The sequence below is a fragment of the Pseudophryne corroboree genome, chromosome 6 (genome assembly GCF_028390025.1).
Source record: "Pseudophryne corroboree isolate aPseCor3 chromosome 6, aPseCor3.hap2, whole genome shotgun sequence".
Taxonomy (NCBI): domain Eukaryota; kingdom Metazoa; phylum Chordata; class Amphibia; order Anura; family Myobatrachidae; genus Pseudophryne; species Pseudophryne corroboree.
The window spans coordinates 803,427,452-803,444,336 of record NC_086449.1 but is presented as its reverse complement, the minus strand read 5'-3'; the positions used below and the strand labels follow the sequence as shown (position 1 = coordinate 803,444,336).

Below are 16,885 nucleotides of genomic sequence, written 5' to 3'. Positions count from 1 at the left end.
GCTGGCTTCTGATTTAGGAAGGGAAACTGCCATAGATTGGTGAGGCGGGAGTGTAGTGTGATGCGGATGGAGGTGATGTGACCGGGAGAGGAGGGAGTAAGCAGGGCTGAGTGGTGGGGTAGTAGGCGATTTGAATGAAAGTGGGAAAGGGGAGGAGGGGAAGAGAAGCAGATATGTGGAGGGAGGAGATGTAGGAGAACAAGGAGAAAGGATAGAGGTGGGAACAGGGAGCAAAATAAAGGATTAGCTAAATATTGAGTGATGGGGGGAGTTGAAAAAAACATGGACATAGTGTGGAGGTAACTAGGGAGTGAAAAGAGACAGAGCAGTAGAATTGCAGGAATGCAGGTGAAAATAAAGTGTTGGTACTTGTGTATGTTCAACGGCAATAATATAGTTTCAAGCGAAGAAAAATGATAATGTCACAGAAATTGAATTATAAGGTAGGCTGTGTTAGAAATGAGAGGTTGTGGTTACTGAGATAGGAGTTGTTTGTTGTGAAGAGTCTGTGAACTCACATTTGTGGCCGGTTGTAATTGCGCCCGAGTTCACCTTTTACATGATTGTCCCTTTAAAAAAAACATCCAAGTTCAGACAGCGGGGGTGACTGAGACCTAATCACTGGGCTGCTAAATTTGTTGTCCTGCGATCAGATAGTCGCCAAGGGGAGTGTATATTCGCCCGTGCAAGTGTGCGTTCGCATGTGTATGCAGTGCAAAATAAAACCCTCAGTCAGCGGACAGCTGCAATTCCGTTTGCAGCACACAAACCATCTAATGATTTTACCACTGTGTGCAGTGTGTGCGCAGCCCAGCAGAGCCGGCCCTAACCAATATGATGCCCTAGGCAAAATTTTAGCTGGTGCCCCCTAGCACCACCGCTGGTTCCGCCTCTGACCTTGCACCTCTTTCCCAGCACCATCACCCCTCACCCATAGCAGTCCTTATTTTGGTGTATGTACCCCATATATTTTAAATATGAACAGTTTGCACATTTGGCCCAAAAAGGGGTATGTTTTTGCTGGCAAGAGGCATGGCCACACAATAGTAACCCCAATTCCAATTACGCCACACAATACTGCAACTTTATTCACATTTGATCATGTGATAGTGTTCATAATTCATATTACATCCCACAGTAGTATCACTTTACCTTAAACGTTACTCCTCGCAGTAGAGCCCCTTATTCACATTATATTACACTGAATTGCTCCTTATTCACATTACACCACACCATATTGCTCTTTATTCACATTAGATGACACAGTAGTGCCCTTTCTATACGCAACGCCACATAGTAGAGCACCTTATACACATAATGCCACACATTAGTAATGCATTTATACACATAATTTCACACAGTAATGCACCTTACACATATGAGACAAATGATTAATGTCCTTATAAACATAATGCGCCTTACACATTAAGACAACCTTTATTAATGCCCTTTTACACATAATGTCCCTTACACATATGCCGTACATTATTAATGCCACTATACACATAATGACACACATAGTGCCCCCTACACATTTGCTGCACATTATTAGTGCCCCTATACACATAATTACACACATGCAGTAGTACCCTGTTACACATATGCCGCACATTATTAACGCCCTTATACACATAATGACACATATAGTGCTCCCTAGACATATGTTGCACATTATTAATGCATTTTTACATGACACACATAATGCTCCTTACACATATTCCAAACACTACTGCACAACCAACCCACTCACATGCACACAGCACTCACACTGCCACTAACACTGTGACCTCTGCCTCTGCTTGGATACAGATGTGTCCTCATAAATCTTGCCTCAATGCTAATGTCGGGCACCTTTTTTTATGAAAATGCATCTTATTTGCATTGCTATGTGGCTAGGATGCACAAGCAGCTTCTGCTGATTAAACTGATATGCAGCATGCCTATTTACTGTATGAGATTGTGGCTGTATCTGCATATGAAATGCTACACACAGAATATAGGCATGCTGCATATCATTTTAATCAGCAGACGCTGCTGATGCCCCTAGGCATATCAAATGCCCAAGGCAATTGCCTAGTTTGCCTATGCCTATGGCCGGCTCTGCAGCCCAGGACTTACTCCTACAGTGCGATCAGAACGTGCTGATCGGGGCCGGAGCTGACATCATACATCCTCCATGAAAACGCTTGGGAACGCCTGCGTATTCCCTGACACTCCCAGAGAACGGTCAGTTACCACCCACAAATGGCTTCCTTCTGTCAATCAGCATGCACATGGCTGAGCGATTGAAATTTTCGCACTAGCCTGCCGCTGTCTGGCGATGCCTGTTGTTGTTTGGCGACGCGTGTGCGCATTGCGGTGCATACGCAGTCTAACGGTAATCGCCCGCTGTGCGAAAATGCACAGAAGCGAACAGGTCTGAATCGGTCCCTGTTTAACTGCAGTATAACGCTGAAGTTATGCTTCAGTTTTAACACGCTTTGCTAATTATGCAATTCAATATATTATGCTCACAGCCTGCCCGGTGTACACAGCCTGTGCAAGCCAGATGCATGTGTTCCCAATGATTGGAATCTACTATGACTCCCCACCCCCTAGCAATAAATTACCTTAAGCAAACAAGCAAGGCATACCACATAGCTAACTGGGTCTATATATCTGGAAAAGACTTTCCCAACCTCGGTCCCCAGGGCACACTAATAGTGTATGTTTCAGTGATATGCATGCTTGAGCACAGGTGGCTAATTAGTACCTCAGTTATTTGGATTTAACCATCTGAGCTGAAGCCTGGATATCACTAAAACCTGCACTGTAAAGGCCCCTACACACGGTACAATTTTTTTAAACAATATTGCCGCTTGCGACCGGTTGGAACGACAAATCGTTTAAAAACTGTCCGTGTGTAGGCATGATAATGATGCGATGAACACGCAGAAAGCTCTGAGGAGGTGGAGAACGATGCTGCATTCCATGTTTTCAAAATGGAGACTGTTATATAGTACCGGAACCAAGGTACAAGATAAGTTGTACGTTTCGGATCTTTTTATTTGTAAACTTGCTTGTTTATGTGACGCTTTCTTTTTGGGATACTAGAAGATGGATCTAGTCACCTTTTATAACAATCCTGTGTCCATATTCCTGCAGGAGAAGCGCTATGTTGGTGTCTGGCCTAAGACGATATTCTACTAGACTGTCCCGCACAGTGGTGCAGACATGGGTTGCCGTGACACCCAGGCTTTCACTTCGTCATAGTAAGTTAATCTGTTTAGTCTTAAGGGGAGGTTTACTAACATTTCTAAAACGGAAAAGTGTAAGGGTTGGCCTTAGCAAGCAATCAGATTCTAACTTTCATTTATCTAGTACATTGTACAAGTTGATAGCTAGGATCTGATTGGTTAATTTAATTAGGCCTCATACACACATAAAAGCGAGTGCTCAGGTCAGGCTCCTGCATCTCTCTGATGGACCACGTTGATAATTATGGGGTCTATTCATGAAGCAGGAAAAGAGTGCAGAGAAAGATCAGTGGAGATGTTGCCCATGGCAACCAATCAGCTTTGAAGGAAGCCTTTATCAAGTACATTTTACAAAATGTAAGGGAGATGCTGATTGGTTGCCATGGGGAACTTCTCCACTGGTCTGTTTCTCCACTGTTTTCACTGCTTCATGAATAGACCCCTATGTGCTAAGACAATGACCACTAACTGACCGTTCACAGCTGCTGTGACACGGCTTGAAACACTTGTTCAGTGACTCGGGTAGGCCGTGTAAAAGGGGCATTAGTTTTGCTGATTTTTGTAAGTTATTTTATATTTAATGTGAACTTGATGCCAGATCCCAGAGGAGACCAGCATTTGTTGCTTTTTTTTCCCCTCCCCAAATAAGTATTTTTATGTGGTTATACTGTGTCCATACCTTATATTGGTGTCTCCACTGTAGACTCTTCATTCAAAATACACCCCAATGTGGGCGAGGCGTTGGCAGAGAGAAGACCTGTTGTGGCTCTGGAGAGCACAATTATTACACACGGCATGCCATATCCGGAAAACATCAGGTGACCTCAATGCCAGTTATGTTGTACACTGGGGTGGGCCAGGACTGGATTAAATGAAATGTCTGTGGGAGCACTAAGGCAGCTAGCTTGTGTGTGTCTCGGGGGGGGGGGGGGGGGTAGGCTGCTAAACAATTGTCAAAATTATTTATTGGTGATGTTGCTAAATAGTATCGTGTATATACGGGATGCGTTTGGCATCCCAGCGGTCAGGATGCCGGCTGTCATATGACCAACATCGGAATGCCGAAACCGCTCAGGGTTAGGGTTTGGCACTAGAGATTTAGCCGTAGCCGCTGCACCCTAGATTTATCCCTAGCTTCCACCGGTTGATGGGGAGGGGGGGTGTTAGCTTACTCCTCCCCCCCCCCAACTGTTGGATTCTCAGATATAGGATGCCGGGGTCGGTCATGTGACTGCTGGCATCCCTGGGATAATGTATCACACCTATATATACTCCCAGCACCACAAGTGTGTTAAATATACTGTAGGCTAGTTAAATGTACATTTAAAGAAAATGGACCTGATATGCCATTGGCAATTCCTGATGCCTACAGCGCACGGAAATGGCTTGGGAGCGTCTGCATGGAATTCTATGCAACAACACCCCCACCTCCCCCGAACTCTGGTGTTGAGCGCAGCCGCCATAACTATCATCTGCGCTTGCTCTAGCCCCTTTGGGGCATGTAGGCCGACTGACAATGGGCGGCTCTCTGCCTACACATGGCTCAGAATAGGATGCAACTCTGTCCACACGCCGACGGGATGCTCCCCCTATGTGTGGAAGCCCTGTCGGCACCCTGTAACGCTGATTCAGCCATAGGAGAGAATCAACTGAGATGCAGCCGACACAGAATGCTCTAAGTGCGCATGCTACAAACTGCGCGGTGTGGCCACATTGGGAAATCGGCTTTCATTAAACGACAGCCAATTACTTTGCCTCTGTTGACTTGCCACCTATAGTCATTGATTGACGGAAAGCTCTTAAAAGTATGGGGGCTAGGGGTTAGGGACAACCACAAGTTATGTTTCATTATAGGTTCACTTTAAACATATTACATAAAAGGTAATGGGACCTCTGCTGACTGTTATCCATCCTCTGTATGTGGCCAGCATGGCTAATGAAGTGGAAGAAATCGTTCGGATTAATGGGTCAGTACCAGCGACAGTCGGCATCCTAAAGGGCAAAATTCATATCGGCCTCTCTGAAGAAGAATTGAAGATCCTGGCGACTAGCAGAGACTGCGTCAAGGTGTCACGGAGGGACCTGCCCTACGTCCTCAGCCAGGTTTGCCAATAGAATAACCTATAATAGAATCATGTGACTATATTATATTTATGAACCATATATTTAAATGTATTATATGTGCAGGGCCGGCCCAAGCTTATTTTTTTTAGTAAACAAAAATCTATTTTGGCGCCCTTTGATGGGATAAAAGGGGTGTGGTCTTACAAGAAAGGGGAGTGGCTACACAATTGTACTCCCCGTGGTACAGAGTGATAGTGGGTGACAGGGAGATAATAGGTTAATGGTGAGGCAGGGGTGACAGAGAGATGGTGGGTGACTGTGACAGGGAGATAATGGGTGACTGAGGCAGGGTGACATTGAGATAGTGGGTGACTGATGTCCCACAGTGCCAGATACACATGTCCCCACAGTGCCAGATATGCCCCAGTGCAGATACACACGTCCCCACAGTGCCAGATATGCCCCCAGTGCCAGATACACATGTCCCCACAGTGCCAGATATGCCCTCAGTGCCAGATACACACATCCCCACAGCGCCAGATATGCCCCCAGTGCCAGATACACATGTCCCCACAGCGCCAGATATGCCCCCAGTGCCAGATACACATATCCCCACAGTGCCAGATATGCCCCCAGTGCAGATACACATGTCCCCACAGTGCCAGATATGCCCCCAGTGCAGATACACACGTCCCCACAGTGCCAGATATGCCCCAGTGCAGATACACACGTCCCCACAGTGCCAGATATGCCCCCAGTGCCAGATACACATGTCCCCACAGCGCCAGATATGCCCCCAGTGCCAGATACACATGTCCCCACAGTGCCAGATATGCCCCCAGTGCCAGATACACATCCCCACAGTGCCAGATATGCCCCCAGTGCCAGATACACACATCCCCACAGTGCCAGATATGCCCCCAGTGCCAGATACACACATCCCCACAGTGCCAGATATGCCCCCAGTGCCAGATACACACATCCCCCACAGTGCCAGTTATGCCCCCAGTGCAGATACACATATCCCCACAGTGCCAGATATGCCCCCAGTGCCAGATGCACATGTCCCCACAGTGCCAGATATGCCCCCAGTGCCAGATACACACATCCCCACAGTGCCAGATATGCCCCCAGTGCCAGATGCACATGTCCCCACAGTGCCAGATATGCCCCCAGTGCCAGATGCACATGTCCCCACAGCACTAGATATGCCCCCAGTGCAGATAATCCATATCCCCACAGTGCCAGATATGCCCCCAGTGCCAGATACACATGTCCCCACAGTGCCAGATATGCCCCCAGTGCCAGATACACATATCCCCACAGCGCCAGATATGCCCCCAGTGCCAGATACACATATCCCCATAGTGCCAGATATGCCCCCAGTGCCAGATACACATATCCCCATAGTGCCAGATATGCCCCCAGTGCCAGATACACATATCCCAATAGTGCCAGATATGCCCCCAGTGCAGATACACATGTCCCCACAGCGCCAGATATGCCCCCAGTGCCAGATACACACATCCCCACAGCGCCAGATATGCCCCAGTGCAGATACACACATCCCCACAGCGCCAGATATGCCCCAGTGCAGATACACATATCCCCACAGTGCCAGATATGCCCCCAGTGCCAGATACACATATCCCCACAGCGCCAGATATGCCCCCAGTGCCAGATACACATATCCCCACAGCGCCAGATATGCCCCCAGTGCCAGATACACATATCCCCACAGCGCCAGATATGCCCCCAGTGCCAGATACACATATCCCCACAGCGCCAGATATGCCCCCAGTGCCAGATACACATATCCCCACAGCGCCAGATATGCCCCCAGTGCCAGATACACATATCCCCACAGCGCCAGATATGCCCCCAGTGCCAGATACACATGTCCCCACAGCGCCAGATATGCCCCCAGTGCCAGATACACATATCCCCACAGCGCCAGATATGCCCCCAGTGCCAGATATGCCCCCAGTGCAGATACACATGTCCCCACAGTGCCAGATATGTCCCCAGTGCCAGATACACATATCCCCACAGCGCCAGATATGCCCCAGTGCCAGATATGCCCCCAGTGCAGATACACATTTCCCCACAGTGCCAGATATGCCCCCAGTGCCAGATACACATATCCCCACAGCGCCAGATATGCCCCCAGTGCAGATACACATATCCCCACAGTGCCAGATATGCCCCCAGTGGCAGATACACATATCCCCACAGCGCCAGATATGCCCCCAGTGCAGATACACATGTCCCCACAGTGCCAGATATGCCCCCAGTGCAGATACACATATCCCCACAGTGCCAGATATGCCCCCAGTGCCGATACACATTTCCCCACAGTGCCAGATATGCCCCAGTGCAGATACACATGTCCCCACAGTGCCAGATATGCCCCCAGTGCAGATACACATGTCCCCACAGCGCCAGATATGCCCCCAGTGCCAGATATGCCCCCAGTGCAGATACACATATCCCCACAGTGCCAGATATGCCCCCAGTGCCAGATACACATATCCCCACAGCGCCAGATATGCCCCCAGTGCAGATTCACATGTCCCCACAGTGCCAGATATGCCCCCAATGCAGATACACATATCCCCACAGTGCCAGATATGCCCCAGTGCCGATACACATTTCCCCACAGTGCCAGTTATACCCCTAGTGCAGATACACATGTCCCCACAGTGCCAGATATGCCCCCAGTGCAGATACACATGTCCCCAGAGTGCCAGATATGCCCCCAGTGCAGATACACATGTCCCCACAGTGCCAGATATGCCCCAGTGCAGATACACATGTCCCCACAGTGCCAGATATGCCCCCAGTGCATATACACATGTCCCCAGAGTGCCAGATATGCCCCCAGTGCAGATACACATGTCCCCAGAGTGCCAGATATGCCCCCAGTGCCAGATACACATGTCCCCACAGCGCCAGATATGCCCCCAGTGCCAGATACACATGTCCCCACAGCGCCAGATATGCCCCCAGTGCATATACACATGTCCCCAGAGTGCCAGATATGCCCCCAGTGCATATACACATGTCCCCAGAGTGCCAGATATGCCCTCAGTGCAGATACACATGTCCCCAGAGTGCCAGATATGCCCCCAGTGCAGATACACATATCCCCAGAGTGCCAGATATGCCCCCAGTGCAGATACACATATCCCCACAGTGCCAGATATGCCCGCAGTGCAGATACACCTCTCCTGCCCCGGGCCCTCAGTCTCTGGTGGCGGTGTCTATCTTCAATTTGGCTCACGGGCCGGCGCCGATCAGAGCTCGCGGTCCAGCAGCCAATCAGGAGCCTTTGCGGTGTCCGGGAGTAGCTTGCTGGCCACCGCTGCTGTAGAGAGTGAAGTCACTGTGACTCACGGTCTGCAACAGCTCCCTGTACTGCCTGGCGCTCAACGCGGCTGCATAGGTCGCGTATGCATCGGGCCGGCCCTGGCCGTGTTCACTGACTGCTGGGGAACCAGGAATCGGCAGAACAACAAAGAAGATACTATTGTGACCCAGATTTATCAAGCCTTGGAGAGTGATACATTGCACGGTGATAAAGTACCAAACAATCAGCTCCTAACTGCCATGTTAAAGGCTGTATTTTAAAAATTACAGGAGCTGATTGGTTGGTACTTTATCACAGTGCGAGTTATCACTCTCCAAGGGGTCTATTCATGAAGCAGTGAAAAGTGTGGAGAAGTAAGCCAGTGGAGAAGTTGCCCATGGCAACCAATCAGCATTGAGGTAACTTTTATAATTTGCATACTGCACAATTGTACGGAGCAGCTGATTGGTTGCCATGGACAACTTCTCCACAGGCTCACTTCTCCACACTATGAATAGACCCCCAAGGCTTGATAAATCAGGGCCAGAGTTTTGGTCAAATACCAAACTTAACACGTATTTGTAGACTGAAATATCTTTCACATATTTTAAAATGTTTCAACTTGATGTTTCCTCACAAATGCTTGTGGCATTTGATGAGTTATGGTGAAACGAGAAGGAGGGGATAGATCGAGCAGGTCTTCTAGTAGTGTAAACCTTTATTATGTGCTGTAACATAAACATAACCTACACATTAAAATCATTATTCCAGGAAAAATTACGGGGAGATTTATCAAACATTATAAAAGGAACAGGTAGAGGCGTTAATACTAGAGATGTGCATTTGGATTCGGTTCCGCGGCCGTGTTTTGGATTCGGACGCGTTTTGGCAAAACCCCCCTTAACATTTTTTGTCGGATTCAGGTGTTTTTTTTTCTTTCAATAACCCCTCAAAAACAGCTTAAATCATAGCATTTGGGGGTCATTTTGATCCTATAGTATTATTAACCTCAATAACCATAATTTCCACTCATTTCCAGTCTATTCTGAACACCTCACACCTTACAATATTATTTTTAGTCCTAAAATTTGCACCGAGGTCGCTGGATGACTAAGCTAAGCGACCCAAGTGGCCGACACAAACACCTGGCCCATCTAGGAGTGGCACTGCAGTGTCAGACAGGATGGCACATAAAAAAATAGTCCCCAAACAGCACAGGATGCAAAGAAAAGAGAAAAAGAGGTGCACTGTGGTCGCTGGGCGGCTAAGCTAAGCGACCCAAACACCTCAAAATCACAGGAATTATTCGTTCTAATCAATGGTATTATTGGTCCAAATCACTGGAAGAAAATGACAAAATCACTGTAATTATTTGGCAAGATCACTGTAATTAATAATTATAAATCACTGATATTAATTGGTAAAATCTCACTATCGCCTGCCTAGTGAAGTGGAATCTAGATGGGATTTTGTACCGGGGACACATTAACTTCATCAATTGTCTAAATCCCAATGCACTAATGGCGGAAAACGGGCGCACGTCTAACAGTGCACTGATTATACTGAGAACTGATTATACTGATCAATCACTGATTATACTGAGCACTGATTATACTGATCACTTATTTGACTGAGCACTGATGATACTACGGAGAACTGACACTGAGCAGCGAGAACAGCACTGGACTATTGTACTGTAGTATACTGGTCACCACAATGCAGCACTGACACTGAGCACAGATATTAAGCACTGATCAGGATACTAGAAGTGACACAGAGCAGCAAGATACAGCAATGGCCTACTATACTGTACTACTATATACTGGTGGTCCCCACAATGCAGCACTGTACTACTATATACTGGTGGTCACCACAATGCAGCACAGATATTGAGCACTGATCAGGATACTAGAAGTGACACAGAGCAGCAAGATACAGCAATGACCTACTGTACTGTACTACTATATACTGGTGGTCACCACAATGCAGTACTGTACTACTATTTACTGGTCACAACAATGCAGCACAGATATTGAGCACTGATCAGGATACTAGAACTGAGTCTGACATGGAGCTGCAAGATACAGCAATGGCCTACTGTACTGTACTACTATATACTGGTGGTCACCACAATGCAGCACACTGAGCACAGATATTGAGCTTTTCAGGCAGAGAACGTAGCCACGTCCTCTCCGCTCAATCTACAATGCACGAGTGAAAATGGCGGCGACGCGCGGTTCTTTATATGGAATACGAATCTCGCGAGAATCCGACAGCGATATGATGACGTTCGGCCTCGTTCGGGTTAACCGAGCAAGGCTGGAAGAACCGAGGCTGACTCGGACCCGTGTAAACCACGTGAAGTTTGGTGGGGTTCGGATCTCGACGAACCGAACCCGCTGATCTCTAGTTAATACCAACCAATCAGATTGAAGCTTTTCTTTATCAGTCTATAAAATGATAGCTAGAACTTGATTAGTTGCTATAGGCAACATCTCCATTTGCCATCTTATTTGGTTTCATACATCAACCCTATATATGTTCTGCTGTTTCTCTTGCCAGGGACTCTCCGGAGGCAGTACAGTGTCTGGGACGATGATAGCCGCCCATCATGCTGGGATCCCCGTGTTTGTGACGGGAGGGATCGGAGGAGTACATCGCGAAGGAGAGAACAGTAAAACATTTGTTCATCTTTTAAATTAAGCAGCGCATTCCATGGACACTGAACCAATGAACGTGTGCTGATAAATCAGATGTTATCACCATAACTTAGGGTGCGTTGTATCAAACCTTGGAGAGAGAGAAAGTGGAGAGAAGTCAAACACAGCCTGTAAAATGACAGTTAGTACCTGATTGGTTGGTACATAGGGCCTAATTCAGATCTGATCACAGCAGCAAATTTGTTAGCTAATGGGCACAACCATGTGCACTGCAGGTGGGGCAGATATAATATGTGCAGAGAGAGAGAGATTTGGGTGGGGGGTGTTGAAACTGAAATCAAAATTGCAGTGTAAAAATAAAGCAGCCAGTATTTACCCTGCACAGAAACAATATAACCCACCCAAATCTAACTCTCTCTCTCTCTGCATATGTTATATCTGCCCCATCTGCAGTGCACATGGTTTTGCCCATAAGGTAACATTGCAGGGTGACACCTGCCTCCAAGACCCCACTACCACCGCCTCCCCCTACCTGGAACTTGGGGTTAGCAGAACAATTCTCCAAAATTGGGACAGTCCCACTGATTGGGAGGTATGCCCTAGGAGGATAGTCAAGTAATCTTATCTGTATACGTACATACGGTTTCTTTCTTGCCATAGCTATGGATATAAGTGCAGACTTGACTGAACTTGGAAGGACTCCGGTAGCTGTTATATCAGCTGGGATAAAATCCATCCTGGACATTGGCCGGACCCTTGAGTATCTGGTGTGTAAAGAAAAGCTTCTTCCGTGATTTAGACAGGAACCTATTTACCTGCTAGGTTGACTAGGCACTTGCCTACAGCAGTCCTTTCCAGGGGTCAACACGTTTTTTTAATGTCTTTATTTTATTTACTTGGTCTCTGCCAATGGGTGTAGTACGGCTGACCGGCGGTCAGGAGACCGCCGGTCAGCTTACCGACGCCGGGATCCCGGCAGCATACCGACGGGGAGGGGCGAGTGCAGCAAGCCCCTTGCGGGCTCACTGCGCTCGCCACGGGTTCTATTCCCACTCTATGGGTGTCGTGGACACCCACGAGTGGAAATAGTCCATGTTGGTCGGCATGCCGACCATCGGGATAGTGAGCCGTCGGGATGGTGAAGGGGGTCATGTGACTGTCGGTCAGCTGACCGCCAGTCACATCAATACCACCCCTGCCAACAACCTGTTATTCCCAATAAAAATATCAGAAGCCGGTGTGTTGTACTGGGAACGTTTATTAATGATCCTGTGCCAGAACGCCAAGTGCAAAAATCCTAGACACCGCATACAACAAATTAAATACTGAACATACACTTTTTTTTTTTTTTTTTCACCTTTTTTGTTTCAAAACCTGTAAAAGGGGTAGTGGCTAGGCACGAAGGTGCCAACATGCTTAACAAAAATGTACTCTAAAGTCACTTAAAAGTCATAAAAATGGTGCACAATGCACAACATTTTGGGAAATTTCTAAAAATAATTTTGCAAATTAAATCAGTAGAGCACCATTGTTTGTGTCTCTGTGCAAATAGGGTGGAGCTTCTCCAAAAGGGGAGTGTCTTATAGGACAGGCCATAATGCTACATCGCTGGGGATGTAGTGTGTAGCCCCACTTCCTGAAGGCCCACCCCCTCCCTATGGATCAGGTTCTAGAGTGTGCACTTGAATTATACATAAAACATATGCACAGGACTACAGTGTATTTTCTACAGTGCATTGCTTTTATTAATCTGGTACATTATTATGCATGGACAAGCAGTACTACTATATACATTTATTAAGGGGCCCAGACCATGCACCCTCTAATGGTTAGCCAAGCATCTATAGGAGCTGGCCACGTACCTAAGCATGGGCCCCTCCCACTGCATTTTCCCAATGGGCCCTTCATGTCCCAGTCCAACACTGGCTCTGACCAATGCACACTGCTAAAAATCACAAGATCCATCAATAGCAAAACAGACTTTCTGCCCCAGAATTTGAATTCTTTTCTCTTAATGTTAATGGCAGGAGACGGAAGGGGTCTGTGTAGCCACGTTTGGTGATTCCAGCAACTTCCCAGCTTTCTTCACCCCACATAGCGGTTTTCGGGCCCCGTGCCATGTCCGAAATGAAGAGGAGGCTGCACAACTTATTGGTGAGCCAAGAAAACTCTCATCTTAATTATGACACTGTTATAAAAATGTACTGAGTCTGACATATTGACTCATTTATAGACCGAACAGGATTTTGTAGGAAGCTCATAACCTTTCCAGTCACACAACTGTACTCCAATTCTGCTAATCATTTTTCCAAATTGCCAATTTTATCAGACTGGTTATCTCACTTCTTTCATATACAGGGTCGTAGAAAGCAGAAACCAGATGTTCCCAAACGCGGTCCTCAAGGCACCCCAACGGTCCTGGATTTAAATGTATCTATGCTTGGCCACAGGTGACTTAATTAGCACCTTAGTCAATTTGATTTTACCATCTGTGCTGAGCCATAGATATACCTAAATCCTGGACTGTTTGGGTGCCTTGAGGACCCCGTTTGGGAACCTCTGTCATAAACCCAAGTGTCCCTGACACTAACCCATCATATAGTCTCCTTGACACTAACCCACTATAGCGTCTTCCTGATGTTAACCTACCATAGTCTTCCTGACAATAAACCTCCATAGAGTCTCCCTGACACTAACCCACCATAGTCTCCCTAACCATAGTCTCCCTAATACTTCCACACCATAGTCTCCCTGACACAAACCCACCATAGTCTCCCTGACACTAACCCACCATGGAGTCTCCCTAACGACAATCTCCCTAATACTTCCACACCATAGAGTCTCCCTGACACTAACCCACCATAGAATCTCCCTGACACTAACCCGCCATGAAATCTCCCTGACACTAACCCACCATAGTAGCCCTAACCATAGTCTCTCAAATACTATCACACCATAGGGTCTCCTGGACACTAACTAACCGTAGAGTCACCCGGACACTAACCCACAATATACTCTACTAAGAGATGGCCTCGTTGTGACATCCCACCCTCTTTAACAAACGTTGCCCAATAATTGCGACTGGCAGGGTTTCCAAGCCTTATCGATAAAGTTTACTGACTGCTATATTTTTTATACTGATGCATTACCATGTTATTTCAAACTTTGTCTGTAAGAGAAAGTAGAAGCTGTATCTACACCAAAAAGGGGACACAAGCTTAGTACACAGCCCAACACAACTTCAAAATATTTTTCAAAACAGTTTATGAAGCTACTCCGTTTCCGCGCTGCTCTCCTGGAATCAGGTGTTGGTGAATGTTCATACAGTTTTTTTTATCCCTTACTGCTTCTCACGCAGCCAGTTCTCTGGACCTCAGATTGGGCAGCGGGGTCCTCATTGCTGTTCCCATCCCACCAGAGCATGCTGCTTCTGGGCAGATGATAGAGGAAGCTGTTCAGCAAGCTTTAAAGGAGGCCAGGTTAGTGCCACCCTCGTTTGTTTGGGTTTTTTTTGTTGTTTTTTTTCTGATCTTCTTTGTCACTTTAAAGATGACCTGTCAAGTTTTAGCGGACGGTGCCTTGTGCACTATGGGAGCGATTTATCCACAGCAAGCAATCAGATTCCAGCTATCATTGTATTGAATAAGCTAGGTAAATTATACCTACAATCTGATTGGTTGCTTTCGGCACCTCCTCCACTTGTCCTCTTTAGGGTTGACTAAAAAGAGAAGGCAAGTTAGGGGTGTGGATTATTAGATCTACACTAAAAAGGTCTAGTCAACAGGTCTACCACTAATGATAGACATGCATTAGGTTGACATGGTCAAAAGGTCGACAAGGTCAAAATGTCGACACAGAATATGTAGATAGTAGGAAAGGTCAACAGTGTCAAAAGGTTGACATGTAAATGGTCGACACAAAAGAGGTAGACACAAAAAAAAATTGTGGTGTTTTGTCACTTTTCTTCCACAAACAAGCCCTTTTAGTGTACCACATCCCCTCGCATGGCGAGCAAGCTGCGGGCAAGGTGTCTCGCTCCACTACCGCTGCACACGGCACAGGTTACTATTCCCAGTCGTAGTCCACATGGATGGTCAAGTATGAAAAAGTTGAAATGTAAAACATTTTTTTTAAAACTTGTGTCTACCATATGTGTGTCGACCATTGTCATGTTGACCCTTTGAGCATATTGACCTTTAAACTGTCTGGCTTTTTACATGTCGATCTTTTGACCCTGTTGACCTTTTCACCCTGTCGACCTAATGCATGTCTACCATTAGTGGTAGACCTATTGACTGTAGACCTTTTTTTAGTGTAGATCTATAGTCCGGATATCAAATAGTCCGACCACCACTGCTTGCATTCATTGCAGCACCCAAACACACACTCTCTCCGGGGGTGTCGAGATGGAGAGAAGGGTACTAATTACATGGGCCAGGGCTTGTTAGAGGAGCCTGGCCCATCTAAGGGAAACATGGTCCCACCTGCGCGACTACCTGTGCCCCCCGTACAGCTGCAAGGAGAAGGGGACATTAGGGTGGTGGGGGGGGTGCACTTAAGAGGAAGTTTCTCCCCATTGGAGCTGGGGAGGGGCCTTGCCTAGACCCTCCGCTTTCACTTCCACCTCCCCAGCATCACCCAGACAGGGAGAGGGAGGACAGCGGCCCATACCCCCAGGGCTCCCTGCTTATACCTGCTCTGGGGCGCATAAAGCAGAACCTGGAGCAATGGAGGAGGCCAGTGTGCCCCGTTCAGGGCCGGCGCCCGGAAGCGACCGCCTTCCATTGTCTCCTGTATTTACGCTGCTGCTTTGCATTCTGTGTCAAATGTCAGTTGCAGAAATGAACTTGTGCCTACTCCCAAAAGGCTCCCTTCTACGTCACAAGGCCCTGTATAAAACGTCCATTAGGTGAAGCGTAACAGTTTTTCGGGGAGATGTTGCCAATACCTCCCCCATCCCCTCTGCCCATGAGATTCCTAGTTGGGTGAATGGATCACATGTATTGTAGTCAGTAGCGGATCTTGCCACGGGCAAGCAGGACTTTTGCCCGGGGCGCCGCCTTCCGGAGGGCGCCGGAGCCATCCGGAGGGCGCCGGAGCCATCCGGAGGGCGCAGCACCATGGCAAGATCCGCTACTCTGTGCTGCCCGCTGTGTCCCCCACTGGTCCCGCTGTCCCCCGCTGTGAAGGGAAAGTAGACGCTACGCGTCTAGTTCCCCTTCGTGTAGAGGACCTTTGCTGTGCGGTGCACGATAACGTCATCGTGCACCGCACAGCATTGTGGGACTGACAGACGCTAAGGGTCATAATTGACCTCTAGTGTCTGTCATCCGAGGAAAAGAGCGGCGCCGGCGGAGACTTGCAGCGGTCGGGAGCGGGGATAGTAAGTATTTATTTATTTTTTCAGCTGCGCTACTCCACTGTACAGGGGGCCTAACTGACCGCCCCTGTATGAAGCCACGCCCCCATTTTCCGCCCGGGGCGCCAAAGGGTCTAGAACCGGCCCTGATCGTAGTCATATACACCTTAGAAACATAGAAACATTTTGACGGCAGATAAGAACCACTTGGCCCATC

General features: G+C 47.7%; 1 protein-coding gene across 6 annotated transcripts in view; it reads left to right on the top strand.

Annotated features, from left to right (window-relative positions):
• LOC134933611 (uncharacterized) overlaps positions 1-16,885 on the top strand; it is a 77,261-nt gene that overhangs the window by 18,168 nt on the left and 42,208 nt on the right. For 2 of the 6 annotated variants that reach the window (XM_063928949.1, XM_063928948.1), the window contains exons 1-8: positions 2,673-3,026; positions 3,145-3,251; positions 3,940-4,054; positions 5,165-5,339; positions 11,212-11,323; positions 11,970-12,076; positions 13,337-13,463; positions 14,668-14,788. In XM_063928949.1, coding sequence (XP_063785019.1) covers positions 2,923-3,026; positions 3,145-3,251; positions 3,940-4,054; positions 5,165-5,339; positions 11,212-11,323; positions 11,970-12,076; positions 13,337-13,463; positions 14,668-14,788 — 968 coding nt within the window. In that variant the 5' untranslated portion in view covers positions 2,673-2,922. Of the gene's footprint in view, positions 1-2,671; positions 3,027-3,144; positions 3,252-3,939; positions 4,055-5,164; positions 5,340-11,211; positions 11,324-11,969; positions 12,077-13,336; positions 13,464-14,667; positions 14,789-16,885 lie in introns of those variants that run through there. The other 4 variants (XR_010179743.1, XM_063928951.1, XM_063928950.1 and 1 more) reach the window with 4 other exon arrangements.